Below are 16,698 nucleotides of genomic sequence, written 5' to 3'. Positions count from 1 at the left end.
TGATGCTTGTCATACCGTGAGCCAACTGGTCTCATTGAACTCCGTCTTTCACACAAGGGTTTCCAATCTCCACTCCTGAAGAACTTGCTCTGGAATGTTCTCCCAAACAATGCTTTCTGTCAGACGCCTTCCACAAGGGTCCACCGTCAGGGTTGCAAACTCTCCTTCCAACATTCCTCTCCCCTAGGTCGCCAAGTGCATTCAAGCTTCCTTCCATGCACACTCTGTCACTGACTCAGCTGTGCCAACAGAATACCATTGCTTCACATGCCCATAGTAAAGAATTACAGACCTTCAGCTGTCTCCTTGGACCTTTTGGCTTCTTGCTTTAAATCTGCTTCCTGCATCTTTCTTATCTTTAAGCCTGAAGCTTGGGGCCTTCCCCTCTGCTCCTTATTTTTACTCACACAAAACCGGACCTTTTTGAGATTCCTGTCCTTGTCCTTTGACTAGATTGTCCCCTTGGATCTTCCCTGTTCCACTCCCCTGGATTTGGAGACTTTCTCCTTTAGTTTCTGGAACCTGCTTCTGCAGTTTCCTCTCCAGTGCAGCCTCTCTCGGCAGCTGGCTCCAACTGTAGTTTGGGTCCTGCTATCTGTCCCTCTGTTTCTGCTGCAACTGCTTCCAACTGAACTGAAGCTACTTTTCTGCCAATGTGTGGGCCCCCTGTTGTTAGGCAACAGCAGTTTTTTTCTACCTTGTTTGTGTTAACTCTCCTTCAAGAGTCATAAAATCTTAAAATGCAGGCATCTTTTAAAGTGAAACTAAAATTCAACTTCTCCTTTTCTTAACACAAATACAGAAAAACAACTTAAACTTAAACTTTAAAGCTAAAACTCAAATTTAAAGATATACCTTATTCCTAACACACCCAAATACAAATATAACTTACTTAAACTAACTCAATTTCCTACCTGACTTACAGCATCATGGTATCCTCTGACGACCCATTGGTCTTGATATCTCTACAAGCTCCATCTCTTCAAACAGGGAATCCATTCTTACCAGTCTTTTGTTTGTTTAATACAAAAAACATTCTCACCCTTGGCTTGGCACAGCAGTCACTGTTTTCAGTTTTCCTCCCCTGTTGCCTCTGTCTGAATGAAACTGAGAGTCTGTGTCCAGCAAGACAAACTGCCCTTGTTTTGTGTTGGGTGTGAAAACTGACACTTTGAGTTTCTATGAGTTTCAACCTGGGCCTCTATTCCCATGGCAACTGAATTAAGCGGGCCTGTTTCTGAGCAGATTTCGGCATGAGTGCCACCCCTACTTTTCTGGACATTCTGTTTTACTTCAAGTTAGAACAAATATTTTAAAACATAATTGTCTTACAAAGTGTTGCATTCGTAACACTTGTATTGTTTTGACTGCATTAATGAACACAATGTTCTCTTGTTAGAAGTTAAGTTGAAGTTTCTAATGATTCTCCTATGCTCCTTCCTTAAATAAGTGGATTATTCCAATATTATAATTTCAGATAAATCAATTAATAACTATTATAGATTATATATAACCAGGCTATTAAGTATTGTAACATGACGTAAATGTCCAATGAATTCTGATTTTATTATAATAATTGCTATATAAATATCCAATTCTATTAAAAGTATTATAAACACAAATCATCTTTAAAGAGAATGGAAAGAAAAAAGTAGTGACCATGCCTGGGGAGTAGGGCAGAGGTCTGGCTTAGACTTCACCACTTGCTCCCATCTCTCCCTCCTATCCCATGCTTGATATAGACCTCTTGTACCGACAGAGATGGTGGGTGGTGTAGTGAGACTCCAAACAGGGGAAGGAAAGAAAAATAAGAAAATAACTTACTTTTAAAAAGAAAGTCTTGAAGCTGACATTCTAATTATTACTGTCGCTGTTGAGGATGCAGTAGCCTTTTTTTCCATATAGTAAATGAATAGTCTTAACTCATTTTAGTGGTGGAGCTCTCAATTGAACACAGCTGCTGCAATTATCCATTATGCTGATTATCTTCTTTTGAAACTTGAGGCTTTGGTTCCAATGCATTTGGATCGGCTGCTGCAGCATCTTCCTCCCACCTGTAGCAATGGAGAGTAGTGGGGGTGGATATTTCATTGACTACAGGCTATTATGTCCTGGGTACAGTGTGTCATTTTCTTCAACCATTATATTTGAGTAGCTGATTTAGTGTGCTGATTCATATCAGTTTGGCTGCGTGTACTGGTTTTCCTTGTACAGCAATTAACATAATTACCAGTGACAATTTCTTCAACTGTAATTTAAGGGTAACTTCTCACGGATAATGGAATATCCATACAAGTGGAGGTCGCAAGTGATAGGCAGCCCATAGGGGGATGTCAGGCTGATTCAGTTTCCTCTGTTTTCTCCTATTTGCAATTGAGACTTGGGAACCTCACAATAAATTCCATCCTATTTAAGCACATACAAAACTCCAGGTCACTTTCCGAGTTTGAGCTGATGGTGAAGAGAGCATTCTGCCAGGCCACAAATTTTGGGGAATTTCAAGGGTGCTGTCCATGTTTTCAGGATGCCTGTAGTTGGCAGGCAAGACTCCATGCTGACCTGGAAAATCAGCCATCAAGCCAACTTTTGAACAATGCTGGAAGGAATGTAATCATAGCATCGTCTTTTAGAGAAAGACAGGTCTCATTGAGTTCAATATGGACCATAGAGTTTGCTCTACTGCATGAATTGTGGAACTCTCCTAACCAATATGTGATCTACAAATAATTGTGATGGCATGGATTCCACAATCTTTCCTGTTTCTCCAATTTAAATTAAACTGGTACTACTGTACAATTGTTTCAGGAGATAAAATTATTGTTATATGCTGGAAATGGGTGATAACTTCACATTTATTATGGGCTTTATGTTGATGCATGTTTAATAGGTTCAAAATTGTAAATGAGCAATTTCCACAGCTTTATGCTACTAGTAATCTGATCAGAAAACTGTTTCGTATGGTTTATATGTGCTATTTTTCATAATTTGTTCACTTATTTATACTTCCAATTCAATTGAATATTCTGCATCAAATTACATTTGATAAAATTAGTGTTTTCTTTCCAACTGCTACAGTGTTGAAGCTGGTGAAAGCATTTTACATGCCATTTGCCCAATGTTACTGTTAAAATTACCTAATTTATCCACAGAAATAATTATTAACATTAAGTATGTTTATCTTAGAAATTTGTGATTTCAGTATTTTAATGTCATTGTTTATAGATGAAAATGTTTCTGAAAAGATCTGGAGTTCACTCTAACTTTAATTGTAAGACTTAAGTCAATTATACTTGTTAGACTGAGTTGGGAGAGATGATCTAAAAGGAACCTGCAGTTCAGACTAGCTACAGAACACACTGGGTACAAATATGTTGTCAGAAGTTTCACATAATTTATTAAGTTAATTGCAATAAGTACAAAAATGGAATAATAGTAAAAGCAGTGGAAACAGGCAGTTCACTTTGGAACACTGGTTCTCAACTTCTGGTTGACTGTGGCGCTGTCTGTTGTTCTGTTGATTGAAGTCTATCATCTTTCTCCTTGTTTCCTCATGCTACATGCCTTATTGACCCTTGCTAGCCACTACCTCTGTGCACGATCAGTAGCATTCTGGAGCTCTGGCTCAGGCAATGCATAATCAGTCCCTGATTGGTTAAGTGGTGCATGATCTGTGTCTGATTGGTTAGGTGGTGTATGATCAGTGTCTTAAGGGTGATGGTCACCTTACTGATGTCACTTCCTATTAATTCCTGATGGTTCCCTAAGGTGTCAGTTACATGTGGGAGTATCCTTCTCATTACAGCTTTTCCTTGTTATTTTATTAAGTTTATAGCTTTCCTTTAAGATAACAAGGCACCAGAAGGTAATTTGTGTGCCTGCTCATTTGTGATAAGAGGATGTATGATGTCACTTCTCAATGATTAATACTTTGGCCTCCATATCCCAAAATGCCTAATTGATACGTCTTGTGGAGAGTTCAAATGCCTATCTGTGACTCCCTAGTGATTGCTGATGTCTGGAGCAAGTTACTTAAAAATTAACTGAAGAGTCCAAGAGGTACACAATATTAAGCTAATACAACAATTACAAAATTACTACAGTACATATAAATTCAGTGCATAGAGATGACTTGTGTGTTAAAGTTGAGGTAGCAAGATGCACATTACAGAATGATATATTCAATTAATACATGTTCATAAGAAATAAAAGTCACAAGGACTACATAACTACAAAAACTGATTACAGAACCTGATTCCAGAGTTACAGATCTAAACTAATGCATAGGTCTGTTACATACTTGAAAAGAAAGTGATTGTTAATCTTTAAGGCACTTTAATTTAGATGGTTAAAACAATTTAAGACATAGAACTGTAGCGTGAGACCTAAAACTGTTTTACTTCACACAATAGGGCCTTCTAACTCGAGTATAACTGATATGTGTTAATGGCAAGGGAATATAACGGTTCCATATTCGGATCTGCTCAACCATGCCTGACTTCATGGTACTTTTACACAAGACGAGGGCCATGTGGTATATTTCATTTGTCAAGTAAGGATCCAACTACAGATAAAGGCTCACATGACTGCATTTAAGCAGAATATTAGGTTAACTGATATATTTCGACTAATTGATCATGGCACATAACTGAACTACAAACTAATTTATTAAACATGGCCTTTCTGACATTTCTGCTGGGAGATAAAACTAGGATAATAAGCTTGGAAGGCAAAACTTGAGTAAATACAGGTCGAGTATCCTTTATCTGTAAATCCGAAAACCGAGCACGTCCAAAAATTGCACCTTTTTTTGAACCTCGTCAACCCTTAGTGTGGAAAGTCTGTGACTCGAGCTGACACGACCTGCGCCAACTGCACCCGTCTTTTATTATTCAGTGGTACATTTTACTTTTCTAGCCATATTATCTACTTTAGACAATACTAGCTTAGGCTATTGTAATGTAAGTAAGCCTAGGCCTATATGTGGTATCCAAAAAAACAAAATTATTGAAAATCTAAAATGCATTTGGCCCCGAGGGTTTTGGATAAAGGATACTCAAACTGTACGACGAACGTACTGTTATGAAGATAAAAACAAAAAAACTGCGGATGCTGGAAATCCAAAACAAAAACAGAATTACCTGGAAAAACTCAGCAAGTCTGGCAGCATCGGCGGAGAAGAAAAGAGTTGACGTTTCGAGTCCTCATGACCCTTCGACAGAACCTGAGTTCGAGTCCAAGAAAGCGTTGAAATATAAGCTGGTTTAAGGTGTGTGGGGGGGGCGGAGAGAGAGAGAGAAGTGGAGGGGGTTGGTGTGGTTGTAGGGAGAAACAAGCAGTGATAGAAGCAGATCATCAAAAGATGTATTGTTTGTCCCTACAACCCCCTCCACTTCTCTCTCTCTCTCTCTCTCCGCCCCCCCACACACCTTAAACCAGCTTATATTTCAACTATTTCTTGGACTCGAACTCAAGTTCTGTCGAAGGGTCATGAGGACTCGAAACGTCAACTCTTTTCTTCTCCGCCGATGCTGCCAGACTTGCTGAGTTTTTCCAGGTAATTCTGTTTTTGTACTGTTATGGATGTTGTTATTCAAGAAAAGATTCAGTCAGAGCAAAGCAGTACGAGCGATACCTAATGTCAGATGTAATGGGAAAACTGAGGATCAGGTTATTTGCTGGAGGAGCTATTAACTAAGATAGAGATTTACAATTCCCAGTATTTGGTAAACTCAACTTCTCTCCAGTGAAGAAACCTAATCTAGTAGATGTTGCGTAATTCAGAGAATGTTATAGCATGGCAATCAAAATTTTGAAATTTGCCAAATGATGCAAAAGTGCACAAAATAAATCCTATAAAAGGTTTCAGGACAACACAGAAAACTGGTAGATGCAATTTAGTGTGGAGAGATTTAAATTCATTTCAGGAGGGAAAACAAGGAATGGAAATGTACATTCAATGGATAAGTGGGGCAAAGTGAAGGGCAGTAGGATTCGTTTGGATTGTCCCATTAGTGACTGGCGTAGGTACAATGGGTTGTATGCCTGCTTCTGTGCTTTTGAGTTTCCACTATTCAGTGATGCTGAAGTTTTGCAAAGTTCAGTTTTTATTGCATAGAAATTTGCTACAGCACTGACTGCACTGAACTGAGCTGCTTATCTCCCAATTATTTCCTTCTCTGGAAGGAACAGACTCCTAATGAGGGTATGGTTTCACAGATATCAGTAGTCCCCCTAAGAGACCTTTCTTCATGTGCCGCCTAGAAATTGATTTGACAAATCATTTTGACTACATCACAACAGGGCCTAATCCTGTTTCTACATAGGCACCTTTCAGCACAAATCTTTGGTTATCAGAGATTAGGAGTGGGACTGGGAAGTCTGCCTGGTTTCTTGTTTTTAGCACCCATTTAGCGCTTAAAAGCCAAAGCCAATTATAGAAAATACCGCTGTGCAGAGACCCGGGTGTTACCTGACCTGTCTAACTCACCACTTCACCATGTGGTATTTTTGCCAAATCATTTTGTATTCGTCATGATTAAGAAACCTTCAATGCTAAAGTATGATTGATAGATATTTATATTGACTTTGAGATGACTCATCAAAAGCTTCAAAAGCTAAAGCTTTTTGTAGCAATCTTTTTTTTTTGTCAGTTCATGGTAATTTAGAACCTTTCAGGACAGCACCAAATTCTATACCCTGCTGAGTTAATTTTTTAAAGTCTTACATTCCATTGTATTAAGTTTACTTTTTGACTGAAACTAATTTAAAATGTCATTGTATGTAGTTAAGCAACAGTGAAAACAGAAATAGTGCTATGTCCCGCTCAGAAACTGCTTTGTCCTGTTCTAAGTAAATAAAAGAGAACCATGTCAGTTCTGTTACATATTTTAAAATTTGTTCTCAGGAGATGGGCATCCCTAATTACCTTGGGGTGGTAGTGATGAGACATCTAGTTATTAATTTTATAACTGATGAGCGTACTAGGCTGCTTCCAAGGGCATAAAGATATAACCCCTTAGTGTGAGACTGGGATAATGTGTAGGCTGAAGAATATTTGTGAATCAGTTGGTTTTTTATGACAATCCAGTTTCATGGTCACTTTTTTCCCCTCTGGTGCCAGCTTATAAGTCACATGTCATGGGTGGATTTGAACTCTCAACATCTGGGTGGCTAGCCCAACACCATAACCAACTGTACTATCATACACTTATCCATGGGATGAGGGCAGTTGGGTGAGGATTAAACTCGAACCCAGTTTCTCTATTATGCAGTCCAGTTTACATGAATTAAATAACCCTGATTTGATGCCACAAGATGTTGCTGTTGCGCTTTGGAATGCTGCAGTGTTGGACATCTTTTCCAATTTGTTCATTTTGATATTTGCATAGCACATATCATTCTTAATGGGAAAGAGCAGTAGATGATTTGCTTTTAGGACTTCTTCCAGTGGTGCCCTTGAGCCAGCTTTTATAGGTGAATGAAAAGAGTTAGGGTAGATGAGGTTGCAGTGAAGTAACACTTTGCCTCTGCTCAGCATCTCTGGGGTAATCTGCTAGCTTCATTTATAGTGAGGCAATCTTTAGAGGCTTTCAGTGCGTAGCATATTATAAAGTCAGTACTGGGTTGATGAATTTTGGACAATAAGAGTCAAATTATTAAAATGTATCTCACCTGAAATGGAAAGTGAGGAGATTTGATCATGAATGATCGATTACCATCTTAAAAAATCAACTGACATGATGCATCATACCACTTTGTTGCACCATGGAAAAGATAGAGGTGCTTAGCATTTACAGTTCTCCATGTGACAACTTCATAATCTCTGCCTTTCTGCTGCTTCCTGGAGTGGAGCACTGAGTGGAGGCCAGGGACTTCCAATAAAGAGGTGAAAGATTTGGAAATGGATTCAGCCTGAACCATTGCATATTTTGGTATTGGATTACATAATCAAAGTTTAGCAGTGTTGCTGACCCTTAGCCTCACTGCTGTGATGGGGATTCCAAAAGAGGGAGGAAAATAAGTTAGAAAAGGATGGAACTTCCAGGACTGTCCTTCACCACTTAGTTTTGTTTCTAGTTCTAGACCTTGAGATGAGCAGAGAAAAAAACTCAATTGTTAAATTCTGGGCCGGGGCGGGGGAGGCCATGTTGTTCTTCAGAAGGCTGTAACCTCAACACTGAAGCTGCAAAGTGACCGATACAGACAGAAGTGAAGTCACCTTATCAACTAACTATGTGACAGGGTAGTCTGGAGGGGCAATAGAATTGATATGCAGATGTGATTATTTTTTATTGCCAGTCTGCACAGTTGTTTACACACAGTAATCTTTTGTGTTAACAAAAACAGTCTGAAACTTAACCAGTTGAATGCTACCTGTCGATTATTAAGGGTCCATAAGGTAAGAAGGTGCAATTGATTTGACCCTTTGTACCATCTGCAAATTTCAGAGAAAGAGATGACCTTTAAGCAGGTGTTGATTGACAAAAGAGAAAGGCGAGTTGTTTGACTGGCATGAAATGAATAGCAGAGGTGACAAAAATGCTCTAACTGCAATGAAACCCCCTGAATGCCACCAGTTTGTGAAAGAAGTAAATGAAAAGGAGTGTCAAATGTGAGGCTAAAGAGGGCTGATTTTTCTTGCAGAACAGGGCCATGGTGTATCAAACGGTGCCCTTAATGTCGATGAAAATGTTTCTCAAAATGGAAAAACTAAACAAAATGTCAAATAATTTTTTGGTTGCATGCATTTCATATTGCTGATGATTCAAAATCAATCAGAATCACCAGTTGTTTTTTCCCCTGTGTCTAAAGCTATATATAGCCATTGTTATGGTGAGAAATAGCAAGACTATGGCTGGCACACAGGGAATGAGTTTGAAATAATTATGAACTTGAGAGTTATTTTTCACGAAACTCAGAACCCAGAAGCATTGAGGCTTTTGTACAATTAAGATGGCATTGCTAGGTTTAACAGGGCAGAATTGGTGATAGTTTGCTATATAGACATCGATTTTCTTCAACTATTAAGTGCTTTTGCTCTGAGGTCATTTGATTTTCCTCCATAGTAAAACTGTTCCATTGTAAATAGAGGGTAAAAAGGCCTAAAGGAACTCTATTCTAAATAGATTTTGAGCAACTTTAAGATAATTTAGATTGTCAGTGAAAACATTTAAACGTTTCAACTGCCTTTTAGGTGCTGTTGCCTAATCTTGTGGCTTTACCAGTTGATGGGTCTAGGCAGTGTTGCTGGCTAGATCATTGAAACAATACGAGTACTATGTCATAGGCATGGTTATTAACCAAACTTTTTGATCGCTTTGCTGCTCTACAATCAAACAAGGCAGTAATGTGAAAAATGCTTACTTTAAATACCTTTATAAAAATGCTCATTCCACAACATGAGCTATGCTTCTGACAAAGGTGGGTGTGAGTGACCAAGCTGCTGCTTGAGATTCCAATGCTTCCTGAAAACAGTGCATCAGTTTAAAAGCAATTGTTATCAATCATATTGGTTTAGTTCTAACTTGTTTCCCTATAGATATTTCTTCCCCCTTTCTTCCCTCTGCCCATAAACATTAAGGTTGATTCCATAGACATCGCCTGCATCCAGTATTTTAACATGGCCATTTTTCTTGCATGAGCCTAAACAATGTCTGTTGGTGAGCTATTTAACTATGGAGGGCATCACTGTTGAGCCCAATCTTTTCCTCGTTTCACATACACATATGTGCTCTTTCTGGCATCACTTGCTGGGTGATTATCACATCCAGCTGTTATTTTATTTCCCCCCCCCCCCCCCCCCCCCCCCCCCCCCACCCTGGCCGCCTCCAACGGCCATCCCCACCAGCCTAGCTTAATGCACTGGGGCCAATTTCTGAACCCAGCAGTTATCCTGTCTGAAATCAGCAATCTTTGTCTCATCTGGAAACTTCTTCCAGGACACTCTGGCCTGTCTGTTGTGCCTTTACCCAGTTGTCCATTGTTTTAATTTAACTGAAGCTAGTTTACAGTAGATGCTGCAAATCTGCTAATGATAAACGGTTAATTGATCCTCCCTATGCAGGTTTAATAAACATTAAGGATTTTGCTGAATACTTTTTCCTCATTTTAATCTCCACATACAAGTAGACATTGTTATCATTCCAATGTACAGGGGGTATGGAGGGAGAGAGAGAGAAGGGATCATTTAGGAATCACTAAGAAATTTGCACAGTTCTGCAGCCAGTTTGGTTAAAATATGATCTCTCTTATCTCAACACTGCCCCACCACATCTTCTCCTTATAACACCTGATCAGAACAGTGCCATTGATTATTTTCTCCCAGTGTTGTCCATCTGTGCAAAATGTTTTATTGCTGCTTGTTAGTTAATTGCTACCATGATAATCATTGTAGTTTGTAGTGGATATCCTAGGAATTAGCCAATTAAAGTGTTTTTTAAAAAAATTTTATTGCTTTTGTAAAGTTTGACAGTGTTTGACCTCCACCATTGTTTGGCTAGAGTAGACACGATCTTACCTTCCAGTCACAGCCAACACCTGGTTACAGAAATTACGCCGATTTCATGACCTGATTGAGACCAGTTCACCACAGGCCAGGGAGAAACCCTCTTTATGATTAATACTTTGTAGCTTGAAGAAGATCTTCATTATTCAATTGAAATAAGTTGCTATAAATAAACAGGACATTATTATCATTTAAATAACACTCATTTGTCAATTTCAAATGATGTGACCAGTGGCATAAAATTCATTTTGAATTTTTATGACATGCAGCTGTTGGTTGAAATTATTCTACTGATCTCACTTTTCAATTCCACTGACCATTTTCATAGTAATTAAATAAATTCAAAGGAAACTGATTAGAGTCTATAAAGCCTAGACAAAAGCTCATCAATTCGTCAGAAAGGACCAATTGGCCTATCCCTCTAGTACTCGTATTTCCATACCAGCATCCTACTGTTGCTTTAATGTCTTTACTTTATCTGGAAGATAATTTCAGATGCTAATTGCACATGAAAAGGGAACATTTCTAATTGATCTGCTTTAAATATACTTATTAGTCATTTACTGCCTTGACATACTTTAAAATCATATCCTACACACCATATGTATGTATCATATGCATATGTATCATATGCATATTTGTTTCAAAGAAGTCTTTCTTTAATTGTCGTAGTTCCAGATTGCAGAACTTCTCTTTTTTTGTAGCTGAGCCTCTGGACATTTGGGACCATCCTTGCTCTGTTTCACACCCTAACCACTTATTAAAGTGTTATGACCAAAATTGTGGACTGTATTTCTGGTATGGTATGACCTGTGCATTATAAAACCTTCATATTACCATTGTTCTGGTTTTGTATCCTAATATCCAATCTTTTGTTTATTGCTGCTCCTCATCCTCTCAAAATTGAAAGTGCTGTTACTCTCGAGTGTCTTTCTTTCTCCCTGTGCTAATCCTGTTCCTTCACTTTGCATCTCTAATTTGGCTATTTTTTGGTCCACTGCGTAATACATTGCATTTGTTCAAACTAAATTTAATTTACCATTTGTTCCCCTAATGGCTTAAGAAATCTAAATTCTAAACTATTGATTGCACCCTCTGTCTTTTGACCTCCCCATTATAGTGTAGTCTACAAATGGAATATTTACAATTAGTTTCTGCATTGAGGCCATTCAGAACCTTACATTACTGTACTCAATACCTTCTCCCTGCGTAACACCACACCTTTTAAGTGTGTGCTGTTTCATATTTTTTTAATTCAACTAACCCAATCACATGCTGGATTCCTATGAATTTTGGTTTCATTTGAAGTCTTTGGTGTGGGTCCTTGTCAAGGTCTTTTGAAATTCCAAATCCAAATGAACTATAGAGAATGGAAGAATCTTATCAAGGATATTCTCCTTTTTAAACCCATATTGGTCCTTGTCCAACCTATTCCTTAGAGTGGTTCCTACTATTTTACCTGCTCTCTACAGACTATTGTATGTGTGGTTTTGGTTTGGATTTCTTCCTTTATTAAATATGTAATAATTCCTTAAAAAGAACTTTAAATAAATGTCTCCATCAATGAAATCATCTCCATTATAGTTATTTCCATTTCATTTTGAGAGAGGGAAGATTAAAGATCTCTTTCTGTGTTGAATGGCTTAAGACACATCCAGCATTGCTAACACAAGAAGAGAGCATCCTTACTGTTGTAATGTTCACATATTCACACACTCTTGCCCTGCAGGGCTCTAATTGCAGACTTGTTCAAAGCTGTGCACAATATAGAGAAGTGTATAAATTGATTGTTTTTTTTAAATATAAAGAACTGGTGCAGGGTGCCTTTATGTCCTTTGGTACAGTTGGCCTGTTTTAACAACAATAGGTGATCACAGTGATTGTTCTTGTAGCCTTTAAATTAATCGTTTAAGGAGAATTTAATATATTATTGATCTTAGGAAGGAGAAACCAATATTTAAAAATGTTCTTTCCGCTTTTACAATTTCATTTCATTGTCACTTCACTCTAGCTCAGCAAGCTCTGAAGTTGTCAAAAAACAGAAGGTAGATAACATCGATGGAAGTGGTCATGATGGTAGGTAGTGACTCCCAAACTGTCTTTGCCATATATGCTTTGCATCAGCCCAGTATGGGTAGCGCGTTTAGCATGCACCAAAAAATGAGCTATGAAAGAACTGTTGATTAAAAGCAGTAGTGTGGTTATAGCATTGTTCATTGTATTTGCAAGTCATGCCAGTTACAAATGATCTCCACTTCTTTGGTTCAGCCAGTTATGTTGACATCTCTTCCATCAAAAAAGCAACAAGACTACTGCTTATTTTCTTTTCTTCTACTCTACTCTTTTCTACACCACTCTGGGGTGTAGTTCAACAGGCATTGGCACCACCCCCCCCGCCCCAACGACTCTCGTCCCAAGTGCAGATGTCACATTTGAGTCTGATTCCTCTCTTAATTACATCAGCTCACCCAACATTCCAGTAGTACTTACTAGATAATAATTATGGCACGGGCCTTGGCTGGTTGCTTTCTTTTTTCCATGTCCTCCTGCCTACTCACCATTGCCTACAGGTACTGAGGTATGTTGTACCTACTGTTTGACAAGCACTGGTGAGATTGGCTAGCTAACTAGGGAATACCCCCATCTCTGTACCCCAATACAATACCAAGTACACATTTTCCCATTGAGTCATTGAGTAATATTTAGTAGCATCTCTCTGGTTTGCATTGCACTCGGTGCTAATGGTGCTTTTTTCTGTTTCTACTGATATCCCTATGCCACACTGGAAGCCTGCTTTGATATATATTGTTAATGCGATTCCTATTAGCAAGCTAAATACACGTATTGAACTGGCGTTCTTGTTGAATCTAGTTGATGATATGCTTAAGATTAGAGCTTTTGCTCGCCAAGTCTCTACCAGAGCAAGACTGCCCTTGCAAATCATGTGTTTCTTTCTCTCTCTTGCTGGACAGATTTGACCTCCAACCCTGATCTAGCTCTTCAGATCCATCGATTTGTCAATTGACCTATCAATCAAACTGCTGCCCACCAGGAAATTCTCTCGGCTTTAGCACCTGTACACCCTAGCCATGCTGACTGGGGTAAAAAGCCTTTGTAACTTTGTGTGTGAACGTCACCAGGATGTATTAACAGCCTCCTGATCACCTTCACAGAATCACGAATTGTTATGGTGCAGAAGGAGCTCATTTGGCCCATCATGTCTGCACTGACTCTCCAAATGAGCAACTCACCTGGTATAATACCCCGCCTTCCTGTAACCCTGCACATTCTTCCTTTTCAGATAACGGTCTAATTTCCTTTTGAATGCTTCAATTGAATCTGCCTCCACCACATTCTCAGGCAGTGCATTCCAAACCCTAAGCACTCGCAGTGTATAAGTTTCTCCCCATCAAATTTGCTTCTTTTCCTAATTACCTTAAATCTGTGCCCTCCTATTCGATCCTTTCACGAGTGGGAACTGTTTCTGCCTATCTAATTTGTCCAGACACCTCATGATTTTGAATGCCTCTAACAAATCTCCTCTCAGCTTTTCTCTAAGGAAAACCGTCCTAACTTCTCCGATCTATCTTCATAACGGCAGTTCCTCATCCCTGAAGTCATTCTCATGAACCTCTTCTGCATGCTCTTTAATGCCTTCACATTCATCCTAAAGCGTGATGCCCAGAAAAGGACTATTCCAGCTGAGGCCGAACTGGTGACTTATACAAATTTAACATAACTTCCTTGCTCTTGTACTCTATGCCCCTATTAATAAAGCCCAGGATACTGTATGCTTTATTAAGTGCTCTCTCAACCTGTCCTGCAATCTTCAATGATATATACACATGTACACCCAGGCCTCTCTGCCCTTGCATCCTCTTTATTTTATATTGTCTCTCCATGTTCTTCCTATCAAAATGAATCACCTCTCACTTCTCTGCATTGAGCCTCATCTGCCACTTGTCTGCCCATTCCACCAACTTGTCAGTGTCTCTTTTGAAGTCCTACACTATCCTCCTCACAGTTCACAACTCTTCTTAAACAGCTGTGGATAACACTTTTTTTGGTAGTCCCTGCTCCTTCATGCAAACACATTAAAACACCAAGCCCCCTTTTGTTCCTGTGACACGAGCCTTTTGTTCTTTTTCTATCAAATTTTTGTTTTTAAAAGATTAATCCTTATCCTGAATCTGGCTTTAAAATATATTACAACTGAAAGCAAAAATGGCCAATCAACCACAAATTTTGAAATATGACAGTGGTACGTAACTCCCTGTCTTCTCAAATTAATGATCTAAGTGACTTTCCTCTCATTTCAGACAGTATTTCTTCATTTTACTAGTAAATTTTTTTTTAATTGACAATCCACAGTCTCAATAAGTAGCTGACTTTCTCATAGAATTATAGTAATGTAACCAGTATATTCTTTTGGGTGGTCTAATCCATTCTGAGCACTATTATCCCAGTTTATTGCAGCAGCACTTAAGAATGAAAGAATTTGTAGTGCCTTTGCATTCCTCTCATCTCCCAAAATGATTCACAGTCAATTAATTACTTTTGAATACAAAAGACTAAATACAGAGTACTGCAGACGTTGGAAAATCAAAACAGAATATGCTGGAAATATTCAACAATGTTACTTTTGAAATGTAGCCACTGTTCATTATAGCATTGCAGCCAGTTTGCACTTAGTAAGGTCCCAGAATCAGGACCAGCTAATCTGTTTTTGTGACATTGAAGGGGAGTGAATAGATGTTGGCCAGGACACAACGAGGAAACCCATCCTTCCACCATCACAATCCCCCCTTTTTTGAATTGTGCCATGGGATCTTTTGCATTTATCGGAATATTGCCTCAGTTTAACACCACTTCTAAATGACGGTATCTCTGACAGTGCAGTACTCCCTCAGTACTACACTGAAGTGTTGGTGTAGATAATGCTGCAGTCACAAAATGGAGCATGAATCCATGAACTTTTTATGCCGAGGTGAGGAAGCTTCCATTTAGCTCAGCTAACCTGGCTTTTTCATGGAAGTGAGATTCTGATTATTCTAAATTTTGCATATTGCAGTGTATCCAAAAGTTTTATGAAATCGCTAGTAATGGGTGCTGGTTTTTGTGACCTGCAACATTTAAAAATCTTGCAAGCATTACTCTGTAAATATGATAGTAGATCAATGCATGGATGCTGTGACACTGGTTGGCAATTACAGTCTGTAGATTGGCTGTTGGAGGGTGATCAACTTTTTGTATTACAGAGAAAGCAGAATCCAAACAAAGTCAAACAAATTAGTATTCTGTAGTGAAAGTTTCCTCAGAACTAGAGGTCAATCAGGATGGTCATCAGCCCTGTGCCTAGTAAACTTTATCAGTAATGCCAAGTTAATCATCTCATCTTTACCACCACCACCCGCCCCCCGCCCCCCCGGCACACATGACTGGCTTACTATCAGTGATATGCATTCTGGGAAAAGTACAAACCTTTCACTTCTCAGGAACTCTCCCAATTCTACTGGTGCAAACCCTCTGGAGTTATTTGAGATCTATTCCACGAAGGCTGGAACTGTGGGAAGTTTCCAAATTGGAGGCTGGGACTTCTCTAAGTGACCTTGGTACGCATCATATTCAGTGGCTATAGATTGGCAACTAGTGAAGGTCAAAGAACAGGTTTTCAGAAATAAAAGATGTAAAACAGAAGAAGCCTAGGGATATTGGGGTCATTTTGTTTTCCTCTTTTTCCCTCTTCCTTGGCCCACAGGAGTGCAGGAGGCAGGCTAGAAATGATGTGGAAGAGCAGTTCACAGATTGGGCTAATTCATGTCAAAACAGAGACCTTCCATGTGGGTGGTAGAATGTTAATTAAGTTATTTTCTTGTATCTCTGCCAAAGGTGGCTCAAAGGTTAGGAATAAGCTAGTGCTGTGGGAAAGAAATCATGGTTTGGAGGATTATTATACCTTTTGTAAGTAGCCCTCTTTGTGTAAGCTAAGCCTTTCATTAGCTGCTATACCACAGGGCTTAATGTGGGGATCATAATAGCTTAGTCTCTGTCTGTTGCATTTGCAGCACATCTGAATTTTACAAATTAATTTTAAAAATTTAACACCTCAAGATCCCATAGCTCATAGAAAATGGATATTTGAGAATATGGGTATCTGATTCTAATGTCATGTTAAATCTAGCATCTAGCAGTAT

The 16,698-nt window shown here is 38.9% G+C and overlaps 1 protein-coding gene across 8 annotated transcripts in view; it reads left to right on the top strand.

The window, feature by feature from the left end:
* The window catches only part of psme3ip1 (proteasome activator subunit 3 interacting protein 1), a 106,543-nt gene that overhangs the window by 87,162 nt on the left and 2,683 nt on the right, over window positions 1-16,698 (top strand). For all 8 annotated transcript variants that reach the window (XM_041191240.1, XM_041191246.1, XM_041191245.1 and 5 more), the window contains one exon: window positions 12,516-12,580. In XM_041191240.1, the coding sequence (XP_041047174.1) occupies window positions 12,516-12,580 (65 nt within the window). The remainder of the gene's footprint in view (window positions 1-12,515; window positions 12,581-16,698) is intronic.

Source organism: Carcharodon carcharias, chromosome 7, assembly GCF_017639515.1.
Source record: "Carcharodon carcharias isolate sCarCar2 chromosome 7, sCarCar2.pri, whole genome shotgun sequence".
NCBI lineage: Eukaryota > Metazoa > Chordata > Chondrichthyes > Lamniformes > Lamnidae > Carcharodon > Carcharodon carcharias.
Note: the sequence above shows the minus strand (reverse complement) of the source record. Positions and strands in the feature narration are given on the sequence as shown.